This window comes from Rhea americana, unplaced genomic scaffold (genome assembly GCF_003343005.1).
Source record: "Rhea americana isolate MKP2758 unplaced genomic scaffold, rheAme1 scaffold_45, whole genome shotgun sequence".
Classification (NCBI taxonomy): Eukaryota; Metazoa; Chordata; class Aves; order Rheiformes; family Rheidae; genus Rhea; species Rhea americana.
Window position 1 is genome coordinate 911,094 of NW_028186590.1, and position 24,400 is coordinate 935,493.

The 24,400-nt window shown below is 34.7% G+C and overlaps 1 protein-coding gene across 1 annotated transcript in view; it reads left to right on the top strand.

Moving 5' to 3' along the window:
* ADGRB3 (adhesion G protein-coupled receptor B3) overlaps positions 1-24,400 on the top strand; it is a 465,451-nt gene that overhangs the window by 228,148 nt on the left and 212,903 nt on the right. Inside the window, exons 10-12 of the mRNA XM_085316023.1 lie at positions 155-349; positions 8,062-8,130; positions 12,973-13,081. Coding sequence (XP_085172149.1) covers positions 155-349; positions 8,062-8,130; positions 12,973-13,081 — 373 coding nt within the window. The remainder of the gene's footprint in view (positions 1-154; positions 350-8,061; positions 8,131-12,972; positions 13,082-24,400) is intronic.

The following is a 24,400-nucleotide window of genomic DNA, read 5'->3' on the forward strand; positions in this document are numbered from 1 at the left end:
CATAGTCTACTATTATTTTGTTTTCCCATTCTCATTAACAGGATAACTTTTTATAATAGCTGATATTTAATAGTTCTGCTTGAGTTTAGAATTTAATATACCTACTTTTTTCAGTAAAGTAGGTTCTGATATTCATTTTGTTTTTCTGATACAGATTAAAGAGCACCTTGCTAAGGGACAGAGAACGTTGGCTGGTGATGGAATGTCCCAAGTGACAAAGACACTATTGGATTTAACTCAGAGGAAGAACTTTTATGCAGGGGACATTTTGATTTCTGTGGAAATTCTCAGAAATGTTACAGACACATTTAAAAGAGCAAGTTATATCCCAGCATCTGATGGGGTCCAGGTAAGAGAAACTTTGTCAGGATGGTTATGATTCAGCTGATATATTTTATGTCAATATACTCTCTGCCTGGAGAGGTAATATTTTCAACAACAGTTTTAGATTCAATAATGTTTATGTGCAAGGTACAATTCTAAAGTAGCAAAAACCAACTAAATGTTACGAAATGAGTACCCCAAATATCATTGCCCATGAAAAATGTAAAAGTCTTTCTTTATAAAGTTTATTCTAGTATCTTTTCATTTCAAGGTTTGGTTTGATTGAGGAGTATGTTGGCATTTTTTGTATAAGGCAATTCAGTAGTATTCTTTATTCTAATTTGTTACAAAGTCTRTCCATGATGTTTAGCTCTGTAAGTCATTCTTCAGTTCAAATAAATAAAGCTCACTGAAAGTGTACAGGAGTGATGGATATGTATGTTTGATACAACATCTATTTCACCCATCAGATTAACTCTTCTTGTCCGAGAGGCCAATTAGAACACTGTCAGAACTAAAACCACTATAATTATTTCTACATAATGTGCTGTACAACTCATTGTGTAATGTTCATTAAAATAAATATTTTACAGGGCTCCTAGATCAAGATATTGGTTTTGTTTGTAACTGGAAATTTTAGGCTCTTTTCTAAGACTGCAGATGTACTTAAAAAGAATACTAGAAGAGAGGTTAGAGGCATATATTATTTATTAAACAGTTAAATGATTATTGATAAATTAATAATGAAGTTATTAAAGCATGATATGTATATATTTGTGTAAATATATGCATGGGATTATAAATACAGTTTGGAATATATGCATGCAAATCACTGCAGGTGTGTGCAGTTTTTCCAGAGTTAAGGTTTCTACAGCTTCCTATATTTCTTTTTTTATTATTTTTCTCATACACAGAGGAAAACAGACTTTCAAATAAATTCAACATTTCTTTTGCTGATCTTTAGACAGCTGAAAGTTAGATGTTCACATTTAGCAAAATGTTTTTGAATAGTGGATCTCAGAAATAATTTTGGCTGGACATATTTTAGTTAGTTAGTTAGTTGTTTTCCAAATGAGAGTCAATTTCTTTTTGTACTTTCAGCAAGTTTTACTATTAAATATGGTGTTATTTACCGCAAATGTTTCATGCTTCCAACTATGTGACAGCCCAGTGTGAGCTCTATGATTCAAAGGCTTTACAGAAATCTTTGGTATAACCAGCCTCGAGAAATGGCTTGGCACAAGTGATTCTGTTCACCAGCTTAGCAGATCAGGTCATTTGCAGTTTACACATATTAGAAAGAATTTGGTTCTGTTCCCACTGATGATGATGCCAAAAGTTCTGTTCACTTCAGCAGTGTAGAACTGTTTCCAAAGTTCTTAATAGCATTCTGGCAGAACTGACTTGGAAAAACTAATTAGTACCATTTTAATAGTACCAATTAATCTCTACCAGATAGTGAAATGAGAGAAGGCAAAAAATGGTAAGCCATATTATGAAAGAAATAAGGAAGGATTTCTTAAACCAAAGAAAGAACTGCATTTCAGGAATTAGATGCCTGAATACCAAGAGCTCTTAAATTCCATCTGAAAAAGAAGGCATTGACTTAAAAATGAAAAGAAAAGAAAAAAAATTAACAAATTGAAAGTCAAAGTAAAACCTTGAAAAACAGTGCATAGTATTCAGGACAGTATGTAAAATCAGAATGAAGCATCCTTCTCATACAGGGAAAGATATTAAGCAATATATCTGTCACTATATCTGTCACTGACTTCTGACAATAAAAGACAAAATCCTTGCTCAGTAACACCAGTTTAAGTTTTACAGTCAGTTTCTGTGAAACCAGCTTTTCACCCATACATAAATGTTATCAGACTCTGCAGATTATATTTCAGTTTTAATTTCCACTACCACATATTTTCATACTTTCTAATCTGTGGTAAAAGTACGTGATAAAAGAGTGAAAATGAAAGTATATTCGTACAAAAATACCAAGATTATTCTTCTTGAGGGAGCTATGTGTGATATTCTAATTCTTTCTATTTTCTGCACTAGATAAAGAATATAATTTAGATTTTTTAAAACATCTCAAAAAATCTTAGATAAGGCTTGAAACCCCTGAAAGTCATAATTTATCATTCCACTTGACGTCAGAAAAGTAGACTATGAATTATGGGTAATTACACTTTTTAAAGTCCATTAGAAAAAACCCTATTTATTTCTTTTAGACCATAACCTTTTCAGGCTTCCAAGTAAGTTAAATCTCAGAAAGAAAAAGTATGTATATCTGCGTATATTTGTTTATCTTCTGTCCTTCAGCAAAGTCCCTCTATTGTTGGCAGACTCTAGCATATATACAATACTAATATTTGTGGATACTGCAAAATGCATGATTCAGAGACCCTAGATAACAAAAAGCATGACAAGAAAAGTAGGATGAATTTGGAAAATTTCAGGCTAATTACCCAAAATGGAGATGCCACTACTTGATGTAGTTCATAGAAAGTGCCCTTTGTTTAGGCAGACAGGTACAGAGAGCAGAACAATGCGTTTAAAATAGGCATGTCTAGTGCCAAGTTATTTATTACAAGACTGCTTTTGATTTTGCATATTTTAACCTTTTTTGCTTCTGTTAATGTGTACATGCATACTGCACGTATGGTGTGAGGAAGAATGATAAACATATATGAGACAGTTAAACAACATGAAAGGGATTCTGCATTAGTGATTGAAACCTGCGGTACAATAGCAGAAATAGCAGAAGATGAGTCGTGAAAGTTACTCTAAAAGCAAAGTCTTCCCTTAATATGGGAATTACTTCAAAATACACCGGATAGATATACTGAGACTATGAGATGGCAGCTGTGCCATTACTTATATAGGAAATGCATTCCCTGGAAGATAATTACAATTTTAAATAAGCATATTAATTTAAACAACCTTTTAGGGCATTTCCCAGAACTGATCTTCTTGAGCTACCCTCAAAGTGATTTTCAAGACGAATGGCAAGTGAGTTGTAAAATCCCCTGATCCAGTGACCAACAGGAAACAAGGTTTCTACCAAAGTTAGAGCCACAGGGACCATTGCTGTCAGTCAGGGATTAACAAGATTGCCTGGTACTATTTCTCCCAACTGCCACCTCCCACACACACTCCTTATGCTGAAGCCCAAAAGTGGAAGTGACTTAAGGTTATTCATTAATGGGAGGAATTCTTCTCTAGCTGTATAAAAGGATTTATGACAGCTTTATGCCTGCAGAACGGGTCAAAGAATTTGGACTGGAACAGAGAACTGCAGCCATTATATTGCAAAAAAGAAAGATTGAAAAGAAGGAAATTAAATTAAGAAAACACGATTGTCCATTCCTGACTGTAACTGACATTAACCTTAGAAAAGCTGGTGGGGGGTGGGGAAGACTACAATATTTGGTGCTGTTTGTAGCAGCCATTTCTGCAGTGGCCAGTTCAGTAGCATGTAAGCCCTGATACAAAAGGAAGGAACTTGATTCTACAAGAACGTCCAGTGTTACCTGCAGTATTACTGTCAGRTCTCATCCGTAATGTTCCCAAACTTTAGCCTTCATGCTTGTCAATCATTTTAGTAAAGAGCACTATGATTTCTCATAGCATTATTGTAGCAAACAAGGTAAAAGGCAAACTAGGTGAAAGACTTTTTAACACCTATTCTCCCATCAAATTTTTGGAGTGCATCTCATATTTGCATTCATAATTGGAGCAGTGAAGCAACTTAATCATCTCTGTGATTAAATCACAAAGCACTGGTCTTGCTGACTGAAAAATCTTCATGCATCATAGCCTCCACAACTACCATAAAAATGATGTCAAACARGAGCAGAAATAGAACAGATCTTTTTTTTTCTCAAGAAGCAAGATATTCTTGTCATTGGGTTCATATACATCATTTATGGTTTATTGCCAAGTACAATGTGTATCTTAAAGCAGTCATTTCTCATCTTTTGCTTGTACTTTGAGYCCGGGATTATTTGTAAGCTTTTTCACATATATTTCTGTTAATCAGGGATCATATTGATGCTTTCACGTAACTGAAAATGAAGTCTAATGAGCACATAACAACATAGGCAAAAYTATGTTATTTTTCATCTCCACGCAAGATTTATACCTCCAGAGTGTTTTTCTACACTACATAGATATAGCTACTTTTGCCTGTAAGGTTTAGAATGTCTCTACATGGGAATCATATTCACTATAATGTAGTGCAAAACTTGCTCTGAACCAGCTCCTTAGGAGGATAAATTATCCCACACTGAGGTCCATGCTGCTGCAGCACCTAGACTGCTACTGGCACCATAACTAGTTAAAGTTAGCTAAAATTTTGTACACTACATCTCCACAGTATTGCACTGGAAAAGTGGAGAACTATCATGCTTTGAAAAGTGTCTTCCTTAGGCAAAATTTCTGTAAAACCAACTCTACCTACCAGCTCTGCGTATTAGAACTCTTTGCCAAAATCATAATGTCCTAGAGTAGGTGGACATATCCTGCTATGAAACTGCTTTGGACAGTATACTTTATTTTACTCAGAGAACCAATAAAGGTGTACATTTTATCCTAGTAGAAGCAGCATTTGTGCAACGATGATTTGCCAGTCTGGTTAAACTCATGAATATTCTAATGAATACTAAGCTTAATTCTTTTTAGTATGCTTTATTTTGCTACTGGATACCTGAAGGAGGTGAAGTGTATTCTTGGTGTATAAGCAGTATATAGTACATTTTCCTCTTCTTGTCTTCAGCTTGAATAGATGAACATGCTCTGAACCTAATTAATATAAATGATTCCAGACAAAATGTAATAATACCTGCCACTTTCTTTTTAAAACAGTTCATCTTTCTTATAGTCATTCTTGGTGGTTAAAGAAGTCACCTAGCATAGGGAGAAACTTCAGGTTTTGGCAGAGAAAAAAATTAATGTGAGTAATGTTAATGAGAAAGGAAGGCTGGGACAAACCCATAGCATTATTACTTAACTGACAGACGTTTACAGTGACATGAAGCCTTTCAGGGATTGCCCTCAGCAATAGTGCAGTGATAGTGTAGAATGCTATAAAAATTAAGATTTTTGATGATGACAATTTCGCTCTTTGATTTTAGAATTTGCAGGCAGTCTTTTTCTTTATAATCTATTGAGATATTCTTCTAGATAAAATTGCATCAGTAATGGCACATATGAAACAGATCAGAGCAACATTTGCCACAGGTTTTATGTAAATGCAGGAAGATCCTCTATAAGTATCAAAAGAATCCATTCATCTATAAAATACAGTCTTGTACTTAAAAGTACCACCAACTCACATAAAGCCTATACTGCTAGGCATTTATCAAGTATACAGAAATCTCGTACCTTCCTTGAAATCACTTGTAAAATGAAAGAAAAAAAGATAGTGAATACTCAACTTTGAGAGCTGTGCAAGGCATTTGGGTATAGTTTGCAAATGAAGTTGTTTTTTATGTAAGAAGAAAAGAAGGCATTTTTGAGTTTCTAGAACATGACTTAGCTGGGAGAAAATCTGCTTCCTGTACAGAACATTTTTGTATTTGCAGTGTTAATTAAATAATGCATTTTTTTTACTTCATTTATATCCTGCTAACCAAGTGTATGTCTTCCTTTAAAGAAAGGAATTTTGGTGATGAAGCTCTACAGGCATTTTTAAAAAGAATTTTTATTTGTGTGGCCCTTAATAAACCTTTATAAAATGTACAGACGTTTAGGCATACCCATATGAGCCTTGAATGTCTTCAAGCCAAAAAATCCTTTCTTTTAATTGGAAAAGAAAAGAAATCTAGAGAGGAGAGATGGCATAGGTTACATTAAACGCATCAATTTACATAATATATCATGTATATATAAATTATGGCATTCTATTCTCTCTGAACTTGGCAATAAAGTGCTGAATATGAATAGACATTCCTGCTGTGAATATTGAGGTCTATGTCAAGCCTATTGGAACAAATGGAAAATGCCCTTCTCTATCAGTGGAAATTGGATCAAACCATGAGAACATTTTTCTTTTCTACCTGCCTTTAATCCTCATTATTTCCTTCCTATACATACTCATCATTTGCACGATGCCTAGTTAAGCCATTTCCTTTCTTATTATGAAGTTCTGCTTCACTGAAGCTTATGGATATTTTACCACTGACTTCAGTGAGAGGATTGTGTCTTCATTGATATATGTATTTTTTGGCCCAAACTCAGCAAAGCATCAGTCACCTCTGAAAGAGCTTTGCTTTGCTAAGTAGTTTTTATCAGTTTCAATCTTATGGTTAGCATAATTAAACTTCCTAAAGATGAAGTAAAAATGAAGCCTTTTGCTATTCAAGCAGTTAGTTTTAGAAACTAGCTTAACTGGTGAAAATGTTTTTATGTAAAAATAGTTTTCACAAGTTTTCTTCCATTTTTAATTCTACAAAATTTCATTTATATGGTTATGAAAAATTTTATGATGCGATATTCTTAAAATCTATTTTCTCCAAGACACCTAAAATGTCTGCAATATCTCAAATCTTGAAATTAATGTATTTTCAAGTACAACAACAATATACATAATACACTAGGAGTGGAAGTTATTTCTGTTCTCCATTCAGTTACTATGCAGTTGAATGCTTTGTACTTTCATTAAATTACTTATTTAAATTGCTTGATATTTAAGCCTCATATATACTTTATTTAACCCTAACCAACTAGCTAAAAAGTAAGTGCAAGAGGGGGAAATTAATATGACCATTAATCTGAGCTCCAAGAAGGGCATCTATTGATATTCCACTGTAATTATTTTCAGGAGGTTTCAGCACCTTAGTAGTACTCTTCAGTTAAACTCACTGGAAGTTACATGTATTTTTTTATGAAGGAACAGAAAAATGATAATCGGCAGGCTGTAGAAAAAACTGACATTCTGCAAAGAAAGTGATACAGAGCTAAGAAGAACAGACTTTACATTATCCCTTAGTTCTTAAAGAAACTGGAAATAAAAACTGAGGGAGAAAACAGACAAAATTAGAAAGTTCTGCACAAACACTTGGAAAATTTTTAAATATGTGGTTTAAAAGATAACTTTTAAATGCCATGGCTGCCATTCATGTGATTTGCTTAATTATAGTTAAATGAATGGGATAATGAAACACAGAAGATAATAGGTTAAGGTCAAAGGAACAGAAATAAGATATTCCTTTTCTGCTGAAATAACTGAAAGGACAGAGGCAAATGGAACTTTTTAAAGGAAACTGCACCTAGTTTACATAGCCTCTTTTCAATGAAATACCATTGCCTCTACTATTTGTGTCATTAAAGATGATTTTCATGATTTGAGCAAAAAATGGTGTCCCTGAGCCAACTGTTCTTTTAGTGTATTTTGTTTGTTTGAAAGACGTSTACTAGTTTAGTTTCTAGAATGAGAGTAAATTAAAAACAGAACACTGTCACATTTAGAAGTTGAACAAGTTTAATATGRTTCTTATTTTATCCAGAGTAGGACAGAACCTGATTATATGGCCAGAAATTAACAATTAACCATAAAATATATGTGACCTTTTGTTAGTCTAATATACTATTTTGTTATGTTTTGTGTCTTCTGCTGACAGAAAGTTGGCTATAGAGTGCATCTCAAATAAAACAAGGAAATCTTTCGTAATGTTTACATAAAGTTACAACTGTTTATGTTACTGTTTTACTTTGTCTTTTATTGAATTGGCTTTTCAGAACTTCTTTCAAATCATTAGTAACCTCTTAGATGAAGAAAACAGAGAGAAATGGGAAGATGCACAACAGGTAAGATCTGTTTTATGTAATTCATCAATTAAAATGTTTGCAAGCTATGCATATGATGACATTCACTATATTTCTTAATCAGAGGTCACGTATCATTTTAATGAATCAGGATAAAATGTAATACATGGTTTCAAAAATGAAACTAAACATATACCCTGCTGTAGGTGAAAGGAAATCCTAAATTAGATATTTTGGACACACCTGGCCCTTTTCAAAAAAGAATAATTCCAGGCCCCATTGGCTAATTGATAGTATGAAAATTGTTTTAAGATTATAAGTAGCCTCTCTTGATGAACAGATTTTCACCATGTTCCATGGGATGATTCATGTTGTTAAAGAAAGCATCTTTCCTTTTGATGCTGTGATGGAGTACATAAGAAGGTTGATTACAGTTAGTAAAAGCTGGTCGAAATGAGGTTTCTAGTAAAGCATATACTTCAGAAGTCATCTAAAGAACTCAACCACTCCATCAAAATGTTTACAAAATTTAAAACGGAAGACCCTTTTAAAATGTTTGTATTTAAAAAAACGGTGGTGATCCTTAAGACAGAAAAATTGATCACATTTTATAAAACAGTAAGCCTAACAAAGGCATTCATTTTATAATAAAAATTTTAAAAAATCAAATTTCATTTTTTTTGGTTTGGATATTTCCTACATGCTGATAACCTAAAGCATTATAGGGCTAAGGTAATGCTTATGAACATGGCTACAGAACTATCACACTTAAATACAAGTAACTGTGGCAATGGGGATGAACAGAGAAGAATGATGAAGATATTCAAGGGTATGGAACTATTCCTATATGAGAAATGATTAAATGAAGTAAGGTTCTTCAGTCTGRAAAAGAGACAACAGGTAATCTGTGATAGAAGATCTAAAATCAGAAGTAGAATGGAAAAGATGAAGAGGGAATGATATATTTATTTACTCATGCTCCTTATACAACAACTAAAGGACATCAAATAGAAACTGGTGACAGATTTAGAATGAATAATAGGAGATACTTTTTTTTTTGCATAAAGCATATAGCTAGCTAGGTTATAGAACCTCTTATCACTAGAAATGTGCATGAATTTAAAAATGAATGGACAAATCCATGCAAGAAAAGTCAATATATAGTTGTTCCTGTAAAGATCTCATTTCTACTTAAGGAATGCCTTTGGCAAAAAAAATGCTGAAGGCTGGAAAGAATTCCAAAAGAAGTATCGCTATGTGCTTGCCTCATTATACTCTTCATTAGATATCTGCTATTTACTGTTACTAAAGGCAGGTAACTAGCCTACACAGGTATTTGATCTGTTCTGGTATGGTCACTGGCATTATGTTATCTAAGTATTTAAAGTATCTTCACTTTTAATGTGGTTTGTAGTAAATCACTGTGTATTTGAAGCTTTTTGAAACTGATTAACTTATTTTTCATAAGTTTGTCTTTGTAATGTAATTAAGAAAGGGGTGATCAAGACTCTTCATTTTGCTACTGATTCAAATGTTGTAGACATATGATGCTGCAATCAACCTGTTGTAATTTAGCCACGAATTGTATTTTTCTACTGTTGTTCTTCTGTTCCTCCGTGAAAGAGCCAGCTACAAAAACAGGCAAAGCATGTCATCTCCTAGGGTGGTGTTGGACAGGCACAGCAAAGTCACATGCATGTGGGGAGTTACCATAAATAGATACCACCAGGATTAGGGAATTGTTGTGAAGCAGCTATTTCAGCACCAAAAATGAACAGACAGTGTGTCACTCATACTTCCAACCTTGTCTACTTGCTTGCACATGCTGTGTGTGGCATCAGTCCCACCAAGATCAGTGGATGACAGCACCTGAGAAAAAATGGTGAGAACTTGGAGTTAAAGGAGGGAACAGCAAATCTCCAGTTCCTTCCTTCCTCACTTATGCTGGTAGAAAAAGCTGTATTGAAAGAGAGAGAGGAGACAGAAGTTATTTCTGCTGTCTCTTAGCTGTCTCTCTCTACCTGGTAATTCATTGTATTGTGGAGCCAAATACAGCACTGCCAGGCAGACAGGGACACAAACAAGCACGGTGTAAGGCTGAAAACAGGAGTAGCAGGGTGCTACCATAGCTATCTAGTAATGAAACCGGGAATTCGTTAAATCTTAGACCCCTGAGCTATCCAGTAAGGGTACTGCCTAAAGGAACTACACCACTGGTCATTGTTATTTTTGTTGGGCAGATACTTACACAAGTAGTCTCAAAGAAACTGTTGAAGCAAGTAGCTCTTCATACTGGCTAAGGAGGGTGAGAAGGAGTCAAATTTTAAAACTGAAACAATACTATTTGGAATTGTTACATCCTGTGCAAACATTTTTAAAAAAATTTATGTTAAAAGTCATGGTAGCAAATAAACTTACTTGAGAAGAATGTATACAAGTCATTTTGTGTTGTGAGTACATCTCATCTAGTACAAACACTACTAATTAAAAAAGAGGAAAGATGATTCTGTTTCCAGTTCAACCACTTGAGTTTGATGTATTCTTTCTAGTGACACATTGCAAACCAAGGGCAATCTCACCAATTTCCTTGCCAGTTTGCATGCTTTTCTTCAACTCCACAGCTACTGCTAGCTTACATGTCTTAGACTGTTTTCTGTATTTTGCTGGGAAGAAAGTCTTACTCACTGTCAGCAAATTGCTGACTTTCTATGAAGTGTACAGCTGCAATGCCTCAGCACATCTTTTTTCCAGATTAAATACCAGCAGTTGAAACCATTAATTACAGGTTACATAGCATACAGATAAGCAGCACTCACTTTAATACTTGCCTTTTGTTAAGAGCTTATGTAAAGTACTGCAGACAGGAAACCACTTCAAATCCACAATGAATAAGTTTATACTGATGTTTCAAAACTCAGGAGCTATTCTGCATATTCTTCATCACCATCTGCTGGCATCCTGTTGATTAACTAGTACTTCAGATATATAAAAATGAAGAGTACCTTTATAACAGTGACAGTTCAACAGTTTCTGCTGAAGTTATAACTATAAAATTTTATGTGCAAGAACCAGGGTGAAAGAATCGTTTGACTGAAATTCAGCCTTGATTCATAATCTGGGAATGTGTGTACTATTAATGAGGTAGATGCAAAACCCGCCCTTGCTATATTGCTAACTTGTCATTAGGAAAATGAAAGTTAGGTCTACTTCATTTGAGGCAACATTTGAAGCTTATGAGGATCATAAATTCTTCATAGAATAGTATTATTGCCCTACCTTTTATAGCAGTATACAATATAGACGGTATAACATACTGAGAAATTCTCCATCTTCAGTCACACAGCTATGGACCTAGACAGACCAAATAAGATGAAGATGGAGCACAACATACTGGAATTTATAGTCTCTATAGGCATTTTCATTTTTAGGGTCTGCAGTTCCAGTAGTGCAAATAATGGGTTGAGTGTTGCTGATAATCTGAAATTTGGACATCTCACTGATATGAAGAAAAAAGCATTGTGAACAGCTCACCGTTCTTTTCCTGTTGTAAGATACTATATTACTGAAAACTGTCCAGTTCATGACAAAGGTCATAACCACAAAAAATGAATTTTTTATGTATGTGATTTGAGCAGTGTCTTTTAAGCTTATGATAACTGCCTTGATATTTAATGTGGTTTTGATGGTATATTGTTGCTGAATATAACAATTTTTAATATTTTTGTGATCATACGAGCTTGCAGCTTTAGAAATTACACTTCTTTCAAATGTTCTGGTTTTTCCATTTGGAAAGTCACACTGAGGTGCTGCATTAGCTTTGCAGAGACTAGTGCAACTTACTTTAGTTTGTTTTGTCCAATCCTGGGCTCCCCAGTACAAGAAAGACATGAATGTATTGGAGTTAGCAGGGGGCCATGAAGAGGATTAAACGATAGGAGAATCTGTCATACTGGGAGAGGCTGAGAGAGCTGGGGCTGTTCAGGCTGGAGAAGAGCAATCTCATGGGGAGTATCTTATCAAGGTGTGTAGATGGGGAAGTAAAGATGACAGAGCCAGACCCTTCTCAGTAGTGCCCAGTGACAGTACAAGAAGCAATAGACAAACTGAAATTCAGGAAATTCCATTTAAACAGAAGAAAAAACTCTTTTACAGTGAGAGAGATTGAACACTGGAAGAGGTTGCCCAGAAAGGTTATGGAATCTCCATCCTTGGAGATACTTAAAACCCAGCTGGACATGATCCTGGGCAACCACCTGYAGGTGACCCTGTTTTGACCTGAGGGACTGGACCACCAATTCTCTCCAGAGATCCCTTCCAACCTCAGCTATTCTGTGGTCCTGTAATTCTGTGATTCTACTATTCCACCTCAGCAATAAAAATTTTACCAGTAACAACTTATATTAATTAATTCATTCAAACAAGAAGGGGTTATCATGCTGCAGAGATCAGGGATGAGATTTATATTCAGCTCTTTATGTAGGTACTTCTGAAGTTATTAAAGATATCTTCCAGAAGAAGGAAAGTGATATTAGTTAGAATTTTCTTTCTAGAATATGAAATACTTTAACCATTTATGAGAGTAATGGACAATAAAACCTTTTCTTTTGGTAAGCACAGTGACTTATGAGCAAACATGCCACAGTTTCTCTGCAAATCTGATTTCCTATAGCCTTGTTTGAAATAATAACTGTTTACATGTGCATCTAATGCGAAAAATGATTGTTTTACAGTCACAGAATGTATTAGCTGTTGAAACATTAGAAGTGCAGTTTAACTTTTATATTCAACTTCTCATTTGATTGCATTTAGATGTTTTTTGATGTTGCTGAGATTTGGAAAGGTTTTGATATTATAGTTATGAAATGTCTGACCTTCCTTTATTAGATCTATCCAGGCTCGGTGGAGTTAATGCAGGTGATTGAAGATTTCATACACATTGTTGGAATGGGAATGATGGACTTTCAGAATTCATATCTAATGACTGGAAATGTAGGTAAGAAATAGGAATTTCTTCTATCAAATTTATGACCTATTGAAAATCAGAAATTGCAAGTATATAGAGTTGCTGCTTCTATTACAATCAATACTATGGTCCCCTTCCAAATTATCTCTGTTGCTTGGTTATCTTCTCTCTGGTTTAATGTACTTAGTGTGCATAACATATCAGACATCTCAAGACTTGAATGTAAATAAAATTCAGAAATTTGTCAGCAGAATACTACAAACTGCAGGTATGTTCTATGATCCTCTCCAGAATATACAGTGATTCAAATGGTAATTTAGAAAACCATACTAATTAAGATAATAATGCTGTATTAAATAGCTTGAGAAATAGTTGCTTACTTCATTTTTTCACTGTGTGAGAATTGCAAAATTTTATTCAGGTTTATTTTTTAAAGTCTGTTTTCAGGACTGGAAATTTGCCAGGCAGCATAAATAATAATAAGCATCAAATATGAAAACACTTAGCAATTGAATTCCACTTATTACTGGCCACAAGTATTTCTGAAATGTGTTAGTTAAGACTATATCAGAGAAATTTTTGGAGTGTCCCTACTGAAAATACAACTTTCTGTGCAATAGTAAATATTTATTCTTGTCCAGTTTAGATTTAGATTGACAGATCTGTAAACACTAACTCGTGTAAGGCACAGTCTTATATTGAAGGCATGTCAAAGACCTCACCAAAAAGTACTCTACTAGCCTTAAAATGTTTGCAACATTTCGAGTATGGGGAGCTTTTGCTCTTAATAAACGATTTACTATTGATGTTGTTTACTGTTTGTAGTGTAATACTACTTAAAGCTCCTGTCAGTTTTCAGTCTCCTATTTTGCTAGACCCTGTACATATTTACAAAGAAAATACATTATGTGCCTTGTAAAGCTTGTTCCATAGCATTTTTATGACAAAATAAAAAAAAGAGAAAATTTAAAGAGCACAGCCCCTGCTGTTTGGCATGCCCTGCTGCATTTTGATCTATGTGTCCTCTTAAAAATGTGGGGAAAAAAACACTGAAAATGCTTTAAAAAGAAATTTTGAAATAATCTATATTTCTACATATTCATGGCTTCAAATGAGAAACAGTAACAATTTTGCAGCTGAATCAAAAACTGTTCTGTGCACTGCCTAGTCTAGATAACTGCATAATTGTCAGAGTCTTTCTTTTGATTCTTCCTCTTCCCACATCTAAGATATTCTTAGACTCTCAGGAGTAGGTCTGTTCTTAGCTATATAACCGTTAAAAGAAGAGAAAGAGACAGAGAAAAGTAAAATGAATTCATATGCTCATTCTGACTGCCTACCTCTATATCTTGATGTACTGGGATAAGTTTATCCTCTCCCCTATATTGCTACTTGTGCAGAGCCAACCATCAGCAAAAGGAAAGGGTTGGTGCTTGGTTCTGCTGTACAACTCATTGATAGGAATAGTTGAGCTCAGGTGACATGGTGAGGTGAGGATGAACTGTTATCACCAGGGAATGATACTTAATTCTCACAAACAAGAAGGGAATGTATCTGGAATAATTCAGTTTTAGTGTAGTTATTTACCCTTTGTCAAGCTTTTTCAGCCAGAGATAAAATACTGGACATATTTTTTTCTTTTTTTAATAGTGCCTAGCACAGGACAGCCTCTACGTTGGTTTGAGGCACTTCCAGGTTCTTCTGCAATACAACCNAAAAAAAAAAAAAAAAAAAAAAAAAAAAAAAAAAAAAAAAAAAAAAAAAAAAAAAGGAAAAAACCCCTCTACCCTTCTCTAAGAACTTCTCACATCAAGTTCTGTCTTTGATTTAGCTGTACAATCCATTGCCTTTGAATTATCTCCTCAATGTAAGAAAGTTGTCTTCAGGGAGTGGGGCTGCATAGTCTGATTGGTTATGCAAACAACCAGGAAGCTCTTCCATTGATCTCAACCGAAAGGAATGAACCATGAAGTTGCTGTGGTCTTATCATTAATTCTGCTGTACCAACAAGAGTTTAAAAATATGGGAGGTCATGCTTATAACTGGAAATAACATTCCTATCATTTAATTCAGCAAACAGATTCCATGCAGGAAGCAGATGTTTGCCTAAAGGAGACTCTCTCTTTATATATTCATATTTGAACAGGAGTATACTATAGTTATTTCATAGTTATTTCCCATAAAATCTCCCTGATATTTTAAATACTTTTTTCCCATAATTTCATTTGAGAATTTCCTTACTCATCAAATAAATTAAAAAAGGATTCAGCACTCAAATGGACTGCTGCTTTTTGTTGCCAGAAAATAGTCTAGTTCCATAGCTAATTTCACAGTTTTGCACAGAGTTCTCAGTTTCCTTTTTATAATTTCACGTTACATGTTCGCTTCTAATTGAATGACACTATACTGATCCATAAATAATTTGAACATGTAATTCTGTTTGACAGATATGCTAGTCTCCTGATATCATTTGCAGGTGGAGTGTTATTTTCTCTCAGTCTTTCAAGGCACGCAGACAAATAACCATGGTTTAACAAGCTGCTGCAGACCAGCCACACTGAAATGGCTGTCCACTATGCGTTCTCAGCCCGTGGCATGTGTGATGAAAGTTACCTTAAGCATATGGTAGACTACCCTAAGCCACATAATTACACATTTGGAACTGGCTAAGGGGGTCCACAAGGACCGTTACTGCGCCTCTGCTAAACTTTTTTAACACTGTGGCTTGTTTGTGCATTAGAGATCTTAGCTGGTCATGTGTAACTCTCGTGCTTGGTTACTTCTTAACAGAACATCAGAGATTGGTTCTGTATCCRGATAATCCACGATCTGTGCTTTGGGGTTGATTTAGGCAGCATAGTGAAAGTAAATGTTTTTGCTGCCATTTGGACAGACCCTGAATTGACTGGAAGCACAGACCCACCTGCAAGAATACAGCAGACAGAGGGAGAAAAGTTTATAAACCTTGTTATATTCATTCCATCTTAACTACTTGCTTTCATTTTTCAGTGTTTAAAAGGGTGAGTTCCTAGTTTTAATTCAAAGAATAAATCCTGGCTTTCTGAACTGAGCAGCCTTTTGAACTTCTTCGGTGAGCTAAAGGTCTAAACAGATGTATCTGCGGGCTTTGACACTTTTGGGGCCTACCATAGTAAACCATTAAGAGTTCTGAAGAAATGTTCAAAAAGACAGCTGAGCTGCTAAAAAGAAATATTCATACTTCAATTTCAATAATTTGCTACACTGGAAGATTGGAGTGCCACAAGTGGAGTGCCACTTGTCTTTAAAAGTATAGGTGGAATCTGGAAGTGAAAGTAGGGAACAGTATTAGGAAACACATGTTGCTATGACAAACCAACTAGGATATTTTTAAAGAAAAATTGTCCTTCTGTTGTCACTTAAATTTCCTTAGGAGTAGCAGCCGAAAATGATTAAAGGAGACTCTCTTGACAAAATTCAAACTTAACTGCTGTAAGAGGTTGTTAATAAGAACACCAAGTTGTCTGGAAGTGAAAAGTGTTGTCATGGATATTATTTAGAAATGACAGAAAATAAACAGATTTTGCAGCATGAGAAAAAACATTTTTGTTCAAGTTATTTTTAAGAAGATTGATGTTTGACTTATCTGTTCCAAAATACATAGATATCACAAAGTTATTTAAGCTAGTCAAAGACAGGAAAAACTGTCTTGAACTTCAGGGGATATAGCAAAATGAAAAGAAGGGGTTATCCACTGGCAGATTAAATTCAATATTGACAGAGCACTTAAAAGGGAGTAGTTCAAACCATACATAATATAGGAATCTGTAAAAGAATTTAGTAAAATCCCTGGTCACTGTTTTGCAGCTCAGAGAAGAGAGAAGTATTAGTATGAGAAAAGAGCAGAGTAAAGAAAATATGGATAATGTTTTGATGTTCAGTAGCCACCACTTGCAGTGTTGGTTTCAGTTGTGATTATATTGACTGGGGTTCATTCTGCTTACCAGAAGTTGCACAGAGTTCATTGCCAAAGTCACCTTAAGCTCCTTTTTAGTCACGAAAGCTATTCCTCAGGAGAGCGATTCATACCATCTCAGGCACCTAAAATAAGGGGACAGATTGCCTTTTGGATGTTCAGTCACCGGGCTGCAAAGACAGCCTTGTGACTAGCTTATACTTGAACTGTTCATGGCCTCTAAAGCGAAGAGTGCTGCTCTGTGAGTAAAAAACAAACAGGCAAACACACAGAAGTTCAGAGCTGAATGATAAGAACATTTAAAGAGACTGAGAATTGGAATGGGTAGATGGGGTTAGTTTGAGAACAAATTGTTAAAAGGGACTAGATACATGCTGCAGAATAGTGAATGAAAAGAGAAACTAGATTGACATCTCTGTTTAATCTCACACACAGGAAAAAGAGAGATTCTCAACTAACCTATACATCAGCACATCTAATTCTGCATGACCATAAGGCCAGGTTCTTAAGAGGAATAAAATAAAAGCAGAAATAGGTGCTTATGTGGTGAATGGAGCTAACTATGATCTTGTGTGAAGAAGTATAAAACCATGCTTCCATTCGTAAATCAATTTCTAACTAATAGTCATCTCTTTACCCCAAACTGGCTTCTGCGACTGGTTTGATCCAGTATGGTAATTAACATAATTGTTCATTTAGGATTTTGTACTGAGTTGCTTAGATAAATTTTAAAGATATTTGCAGAAGATAAAGTCTGATTTCTGCCTTCATAGATAGTCTAGGATGCCATAGGAGAGATAATTAATTTAAAATGATGTCCATTGTCTTCTTTCTTTGCATACTTTGCTGTTCTCCTTTGATCTCCCATTTCGTGTTCATATCCATTAAGTTTGTACCAAAAGTTTTATGGAAGGTATTTTAGAATTTTCTACTTCTAGCTAGCAGTATTTAGAAATCTTACTTACCAAAGGAGATTTCAGAAGATCTACCTACTCTAGTAGTTACACACAAAGAATGGTATACCTGCGGAGCTTATGTATCTTTATAATAGGGAATCCTAGAAAATAAGCAAGCTGGATTTCTATTTGCGACTGTGGGTTCATTCACCTTTTCCCTAGGTAAGGTATTTGGACATGCAGATCCTATTCCTACTCTCTAGAAACCTCTCCAAATTATATGGTTCATTTATTTACCCTAATGGAATCTGTCCAGTCTGCTTATCGTATTTATATCAGAGCTAGTGATGTATATCTTAAAAACAGCACTTGAGATCCACTGACTACTACACCAGAAATACTCTACTGGTCTAAAATATACCAAGTGGCTGAATTACTTTTAATATTTAAAAGGTAGGGTGATTGGGTTAAGTTAGAAAATAATAAGTTAGAAAAGGGCAGCAACACTGATACTAATTTCTCCAAAAGAGTAAAGAAAGTGTCTAAATTTTTAGTCAGAAAAATGCTATTTTAATAATTTATTTGTACACATACACTCACACTCAATTTGTAATGAAATTACTGGCTTGTTCTTAAGCTGCATAGTGCTAAACGTATTATTGTGAGTTTTGAAGTGGATATTTCAGATTAATAAAAATTCAATTGGTAAAATTTCAATATTTGCTCTCAATTGAAAGAAAATTGGACCTATCAAACAGAAGAAAATGAAATTTCCATACAGTGACCCCAAACAAGTGTAGATCTTTCATCACATAGCATATTGAGCCAATACTGAAAAAAATAGTGATTATTCCTTTTCCTAGCAATAGGAAGGCATTCAAGAAGAGTAGAATCAGCACCACTCAGGCATTTTAAAAAATCAGAAGTTACATCTTACAGTACAGGCAGTATGATGGAGCCACAGACTGGCCTGGAGATCAGTAGAAGTAAATACACTTCCTTTGAAGCGCAAATGAGTAGATGACTCCGTAAGCTGCTGTATCTGAAAGACTCTGGCAAACAAATGTATTCAAAAATAATGTCATGGGGAGTTGAAGTAAATTAGATAAATCCTCAAAAGCTAATAGCAGTAACAAAACAATGGCCAGAACTTCCTGTTGAATATAATTCTTTCAAATTCTGATAAATACTTTGAATGATAGGCAGTTTTAAACATTGGAAAAATTACTTGAACAAATGCCTGCAAAAGAAAAAACCCATAGTATTTATGATGACCATGTAAATGTTCAGACGTTGTGTTTTGGTTAACAATGAAACCTACTGTTTCTTTCTAGGCCTTTCTTGGTCAATATACTAAAGGTTAATGTTTTAAACATTTTGTCACTTTGATATTTTCTATGCAATTCTGGTTGTAGCTGTGATGTTGGTGAAGGAACTAGGTTAAAACTAAATCAGGCAATTACAGGGGGAAAGAAAGCAATAATTTCAGATATCTCTCATCCCTTCATGAAGTTACTCTAAATAGTCCATGTTTTACAGAAAGCAAAAGTTAAGGTTATAACCTTTAAGGAACTGTTGTGCAGATTACACATTTATTATTTTCAATAAGATGAACACGAATCATTCCTTGTACTGTATCACAGTTTATTTGTAAATACCTCTATAATCATTAATATAATTATGATCATTTTGTCACAAAGAAATTCCCACAACCAAAAAATAGAGTGAAATCTGGACAGTTTTGCAATGCAATACTTTCTCAGTAAATGTAAAAACACAATTCCTCTTTAATTCTTGGAGTATTTATATTCCCTTCAGGTTTCTGCCTAGCTTTTGAATAAAATATACATCAAAGCAAGCAATACTTACAGCTAGCAGTCTTTTTTACTTGGTTACATATTTTTGTTATATGGACTGTTGCCAGTTTCATGGTCTAATTTCCTGCTTGTTCTCAAAATAGTGTAAGAGTCAGTGCCCATCATCATCCCATTTCTGTTTGGGATCCTTAACGGCTGTTTCTCTTGCTTTTAAGACCATGCCTATAAACATAAACCAAAAAGGGCCAAATGTGACTTGAGAATTGTCCCACAATTGTCCGGCTGCTTAATTCTTAACARGTACCCAGACAACACCCAGGCACTATTCAGAGCGTAGTCCAGGCAAGGAACCAGTCCCAAAGGGCATAACACATTTCTCACTGCATAAAGTTTCAGGGAGTGTAACCAGCTCTGCAGATAGAGCCTAGTGGTTATAGCAGCATATTTTCAAAGTTTTAAGTTCTATCTTCTGCTCCTTGTTCTTTTCATTGGTAACTTTGGCTCTTGGTCCTCATCTTCACTGGTTTGCATTCATATATAGCTGCCAAGTCTTGCTTGCCCCAAGCCCATGCACTCTCTACTGAGCACACTCAGGTGAAAGTAGCCATTTATAACATTTCTTTCTCCACTCCTCAAAAAATCCTTTCGCTTCCAAGATTCATGCACAGTCAACGTCACTGTCCTCAAATCTCCTACTCAAAATACAGGTAACTCGAAATACATGTAATAAATCTTGTGGGGGCTAAAGGCTACAAGAAAAGACAGGCTCTTCAGAGGGGAATAGACAAGAGAACAGGAAAGCTACGGAGAAAGGTCAATTGGATTTTTTTCATACCTTTATGTACTTCTGCACCATATATATTCATATCATTTCCTGTAGGGCAGCTTTGGCAATTCCTTGATCAGATCAGTGTGTTGGCAGAACACTGGAGCTTTCTCCACTGATTAAAGGGAAAAAAACTTCATGCACACTTTGAAGGTCTAGCTCTTAGCAGCATCTGACTTAGTGCCTGGAGAAAATGATCTAGAGTTCCATTTCTTTTCTGATATCAAATTAGCTTAATAAGTGATCCAAATTACCTGAAAACTTAGTTGTGAATAGTACACAAAAGAGTGGATTTTTTCTCATTTTTCTAAAACTGCATACTGTGTGATGCCGAGGAAAGAAGGCTGCCACAATGACTTGAGAGAAAAAATGGCTAATATCAAAGGAATATCTATAAGAATCTTAATCAAACAAATTTCACAAATGTGGATMTAAAGATAACTTAATTCTGTGGCTATTTTCTAAGTAATAGACATAATCCAGTAGTTAGTTTTGTGTATACAATTTATTAGTTTGCCTTAAACCTGAAATAAACTGTTCAGTGTTTTGAAAATGATGCTATAAGAAGCTGGAATAATCTAATAGGTGTTTTCCTTTTCTAGCTTATATAAAGTAATTTGCAAAGGAATAAAGTGTTTGAAAGAAATGCAGACTGTAAAACTGAAGGCTTCCAGGCTTCGTTCTAATAAAAAGGAGTGCCTTCAACCAGAATAGAAAGCAATAGCTACAACATATTTGTGTAAATAACTTTTTACAACATTTGTTAATTTACATTAGAATTTTGTATCAATCCTAAATTTTTACCTCTGTAAACTCTCATCTGAATCATTCTACTTATAGACCTGTTTCTATGTGAGTAATTAAAAGCTGTCATTTTCTGAGGAAATCAATTGTGTTTTGACAAGCCCTTTTTAACAGGTAGATTTAAATGTTGTCCTGAGAAATTAAAGATCTCGCTTTATTTACTGCTGTGCCTTGGATCGCTGCACCTTTAGGTGATGCTTAACATATTCGGAGTAGAATGACACTTAAGGGAACAGAAATTAACAGGCTGCTATGGTAACTTTGAGTTAATGCAGTAAGTACAGACCCAGAATGCGATAGCCTATTAAGGCAGTGCCAAGAGGCAACAATCTTATTCTGTGAAATACAGTATACAGATGCTCCAACAACACAATCCTGCTGTTAAACAGAGAAGCTACAGGAAGAGCACAGTGCAATAACAACATGGAGGTATGCACCTGCCCTATCCTTTTGCCCTACGACTGTGCGTCCGTGCAAGGCAGTTAATACAGCAGCATCCAGACATCTCTGTGGTGCTGAATTTGGGGGCCCATGCATCAACTAGAGATGGTTATACATGTAACTAAGTGCTGTAAATAACAAAGTTCATCTTCAGTTTTGATGAGTTCTACAGCATGCTGTTACCCAGCCCCCAGTGAAACTGAAAAAGGAGGAAAATGAAATAGAATTAAAGTAAAATCCCACCAAATATAATTTAATTACATTAGGAATAAAACCAAAGAATCATACTTTCAATTTGTAAAAATTARCAGAAGTCAGTAGAAGAATACTGATTTCCTAATTGAGAAACTGGAATCAACAGCATATGTATATTTTATTTATAATGACTAAAGCTATTAATTCTGCATGTTACTTGCAGTCTGTTAGAGAGAGAKAGAGATCTATTATCTCATCTGATAACTTAAAGTGTAAGCTGATCTCCAAGACATGATCTCCAGAAATATTTGGAAAGTTATTTGTATGTTTATAGATGATGCCCTTTGGTGAAACATATTTCCTCCCTATCTTTGCACAAATATCTCATCTCCGATAAAGCAGCAGAATGAAAAAAGACTGGCCAGCCCAAGGGGAAGACACTGTGGGACAGTCATCAGGATGATTGGATCTTCAGGGACTGGTAATCATGCAGTCTGCTGCATCTGCACATACAAAACTTCTCTCGCCTTTGAGGGAAATGTTTATCAAAGTACAGCAAGTTTATCCCCTCCTTTCCCATTTTTTACCTCAAGAGGATATAATATGTTCATTAAGATTAAAGGGAATGTCTCATTTTGCCTGTAGATATCTCAGATTGTTCATTGCAGGAGCATAGAATGAATGTTTTTAATGCTCATTTAGCTTTGAAAATTGCATTGCTATCTAGGCAATGAAAAATAATGGTCTCCATTCACAGTCAACAATGCACAAAGAAAAGTTAATTTCTTCAAAATGACTGTCATTTAACTTTGCCAAATTGAACTTATACCTGTTTCTTGGATGAATAGTTTCACTACCAGAAAACATAGATTGTGATTTTATACCACATCATCTATTTTACATTCCTGATTGTATTTAGAAATCATTTTCAGAAATTAAAATTATAGATATCCAAACCTCTCATAAACTTAAATGACAGAGACCACACATCAGTAGGGTAAGACATTCAATTATGACACTACATCTACTTAAGAATGGTATTCAACAGGAGACGTATGGAGTGTTTGTACTGTTTATTACTCTGTTCCATGAGATAATATAAGGAAATTGCTGAATGCRTGTGTTTATTCCCTGTATAGAATTGAAGGACATATTTAGGAGTTCTCTTTTAAAACTTGGAAAATAAGGAGACAAATAATTGTGTAGGAATTTGGGCATTTTTCCTTCTTGTAGGTATGTATGCTCTGTTTATAATTTTAAAAATCTTTAAATTATCTAACAAGGTATTTATTCATAAGTTTTTTAAAGTATAGTTTAAGAGAGTGTCTCTAGTCTGACATACACACAAGTTTTTATGGAATTTTTTTCCTATAGGTGTATTTTCTATTCYTATTTATGTTTTCCTATAAGTATATTTTCTATTGATACTGTCAGCTGTTGGATCCAAAACTTTACCAGTTACTCAAAATTCTCTGTGCTCACATTAATCTGAACTATCACTGCTCTTGGCAGCATCTAAAATGTCTCCTAGCTATAGTTGACCATGAAATGGGATTGCCCAACCTGCAAAACTTTCTTTCAAATTTTAACCTTTTCACATGCTTCACTGGARTAAAACCAAAGCTTCCATTAAAACAGTTTAAATAAAGTTAGGTTACCTCTTAGCTGTGACTGACAAACTRTGAATTGCTAAGTTGCTAAAACCTGATTTTGTCTTACACAGTCAAGGCATTTTTAACCTCTTAATAATTGGAAAAAAAAAAAAAAAAAAAGGGTCGTAGATTCACTCTCTGTATTCCTCTTTTATGTTAAAATGATTTCATTAAATAGAAGTTACTACTTTTTTTTTCCTATAGATAAATCTGTGTTATACTGAGGACTGGGATAAATGACAAAATGATTCTATAGCTGGTGGTTAGAGCTTTCCTCAGGAAAAGGCAGTTCAAGTTCCACTTCTAATGCTGCTTCATCATTGTCCTCAGTTTAATTATTTGGGTCCAGGATGAATTTTATCTGAACAAAATAGAATGAAAAAGGAAGGAAGGCACAAAATAAAAACTCCATAAACATAGTAGGTTACTGTTAAAAAGCCCAATGAATTAGTTATTAAAATGTAGTTGCAGCTTTTGTTTAAGGACTCTCTTCTGCTACTTTATATACTATCTGTCTCCAGTCTTATATACACTGTGGCATAATGAAATTTATTTGTTCTTATTAAGGCAATTAAGTTAGCTGTTGCACTTAACTAGTTTTTCTTCTTATACTGCTTACGCTCAATTCTCATCTGTTCCTACTTTAATGTTTATGTGAACATTAGTGGGTGGTTTGGGAAAAAAAGTTTTTTTATGTCCAATTAATTTCTTGCTCTAAGCAGCCCAACCAGTGTGTTGTCTTAGTGCATGCACTGGAAGTCTC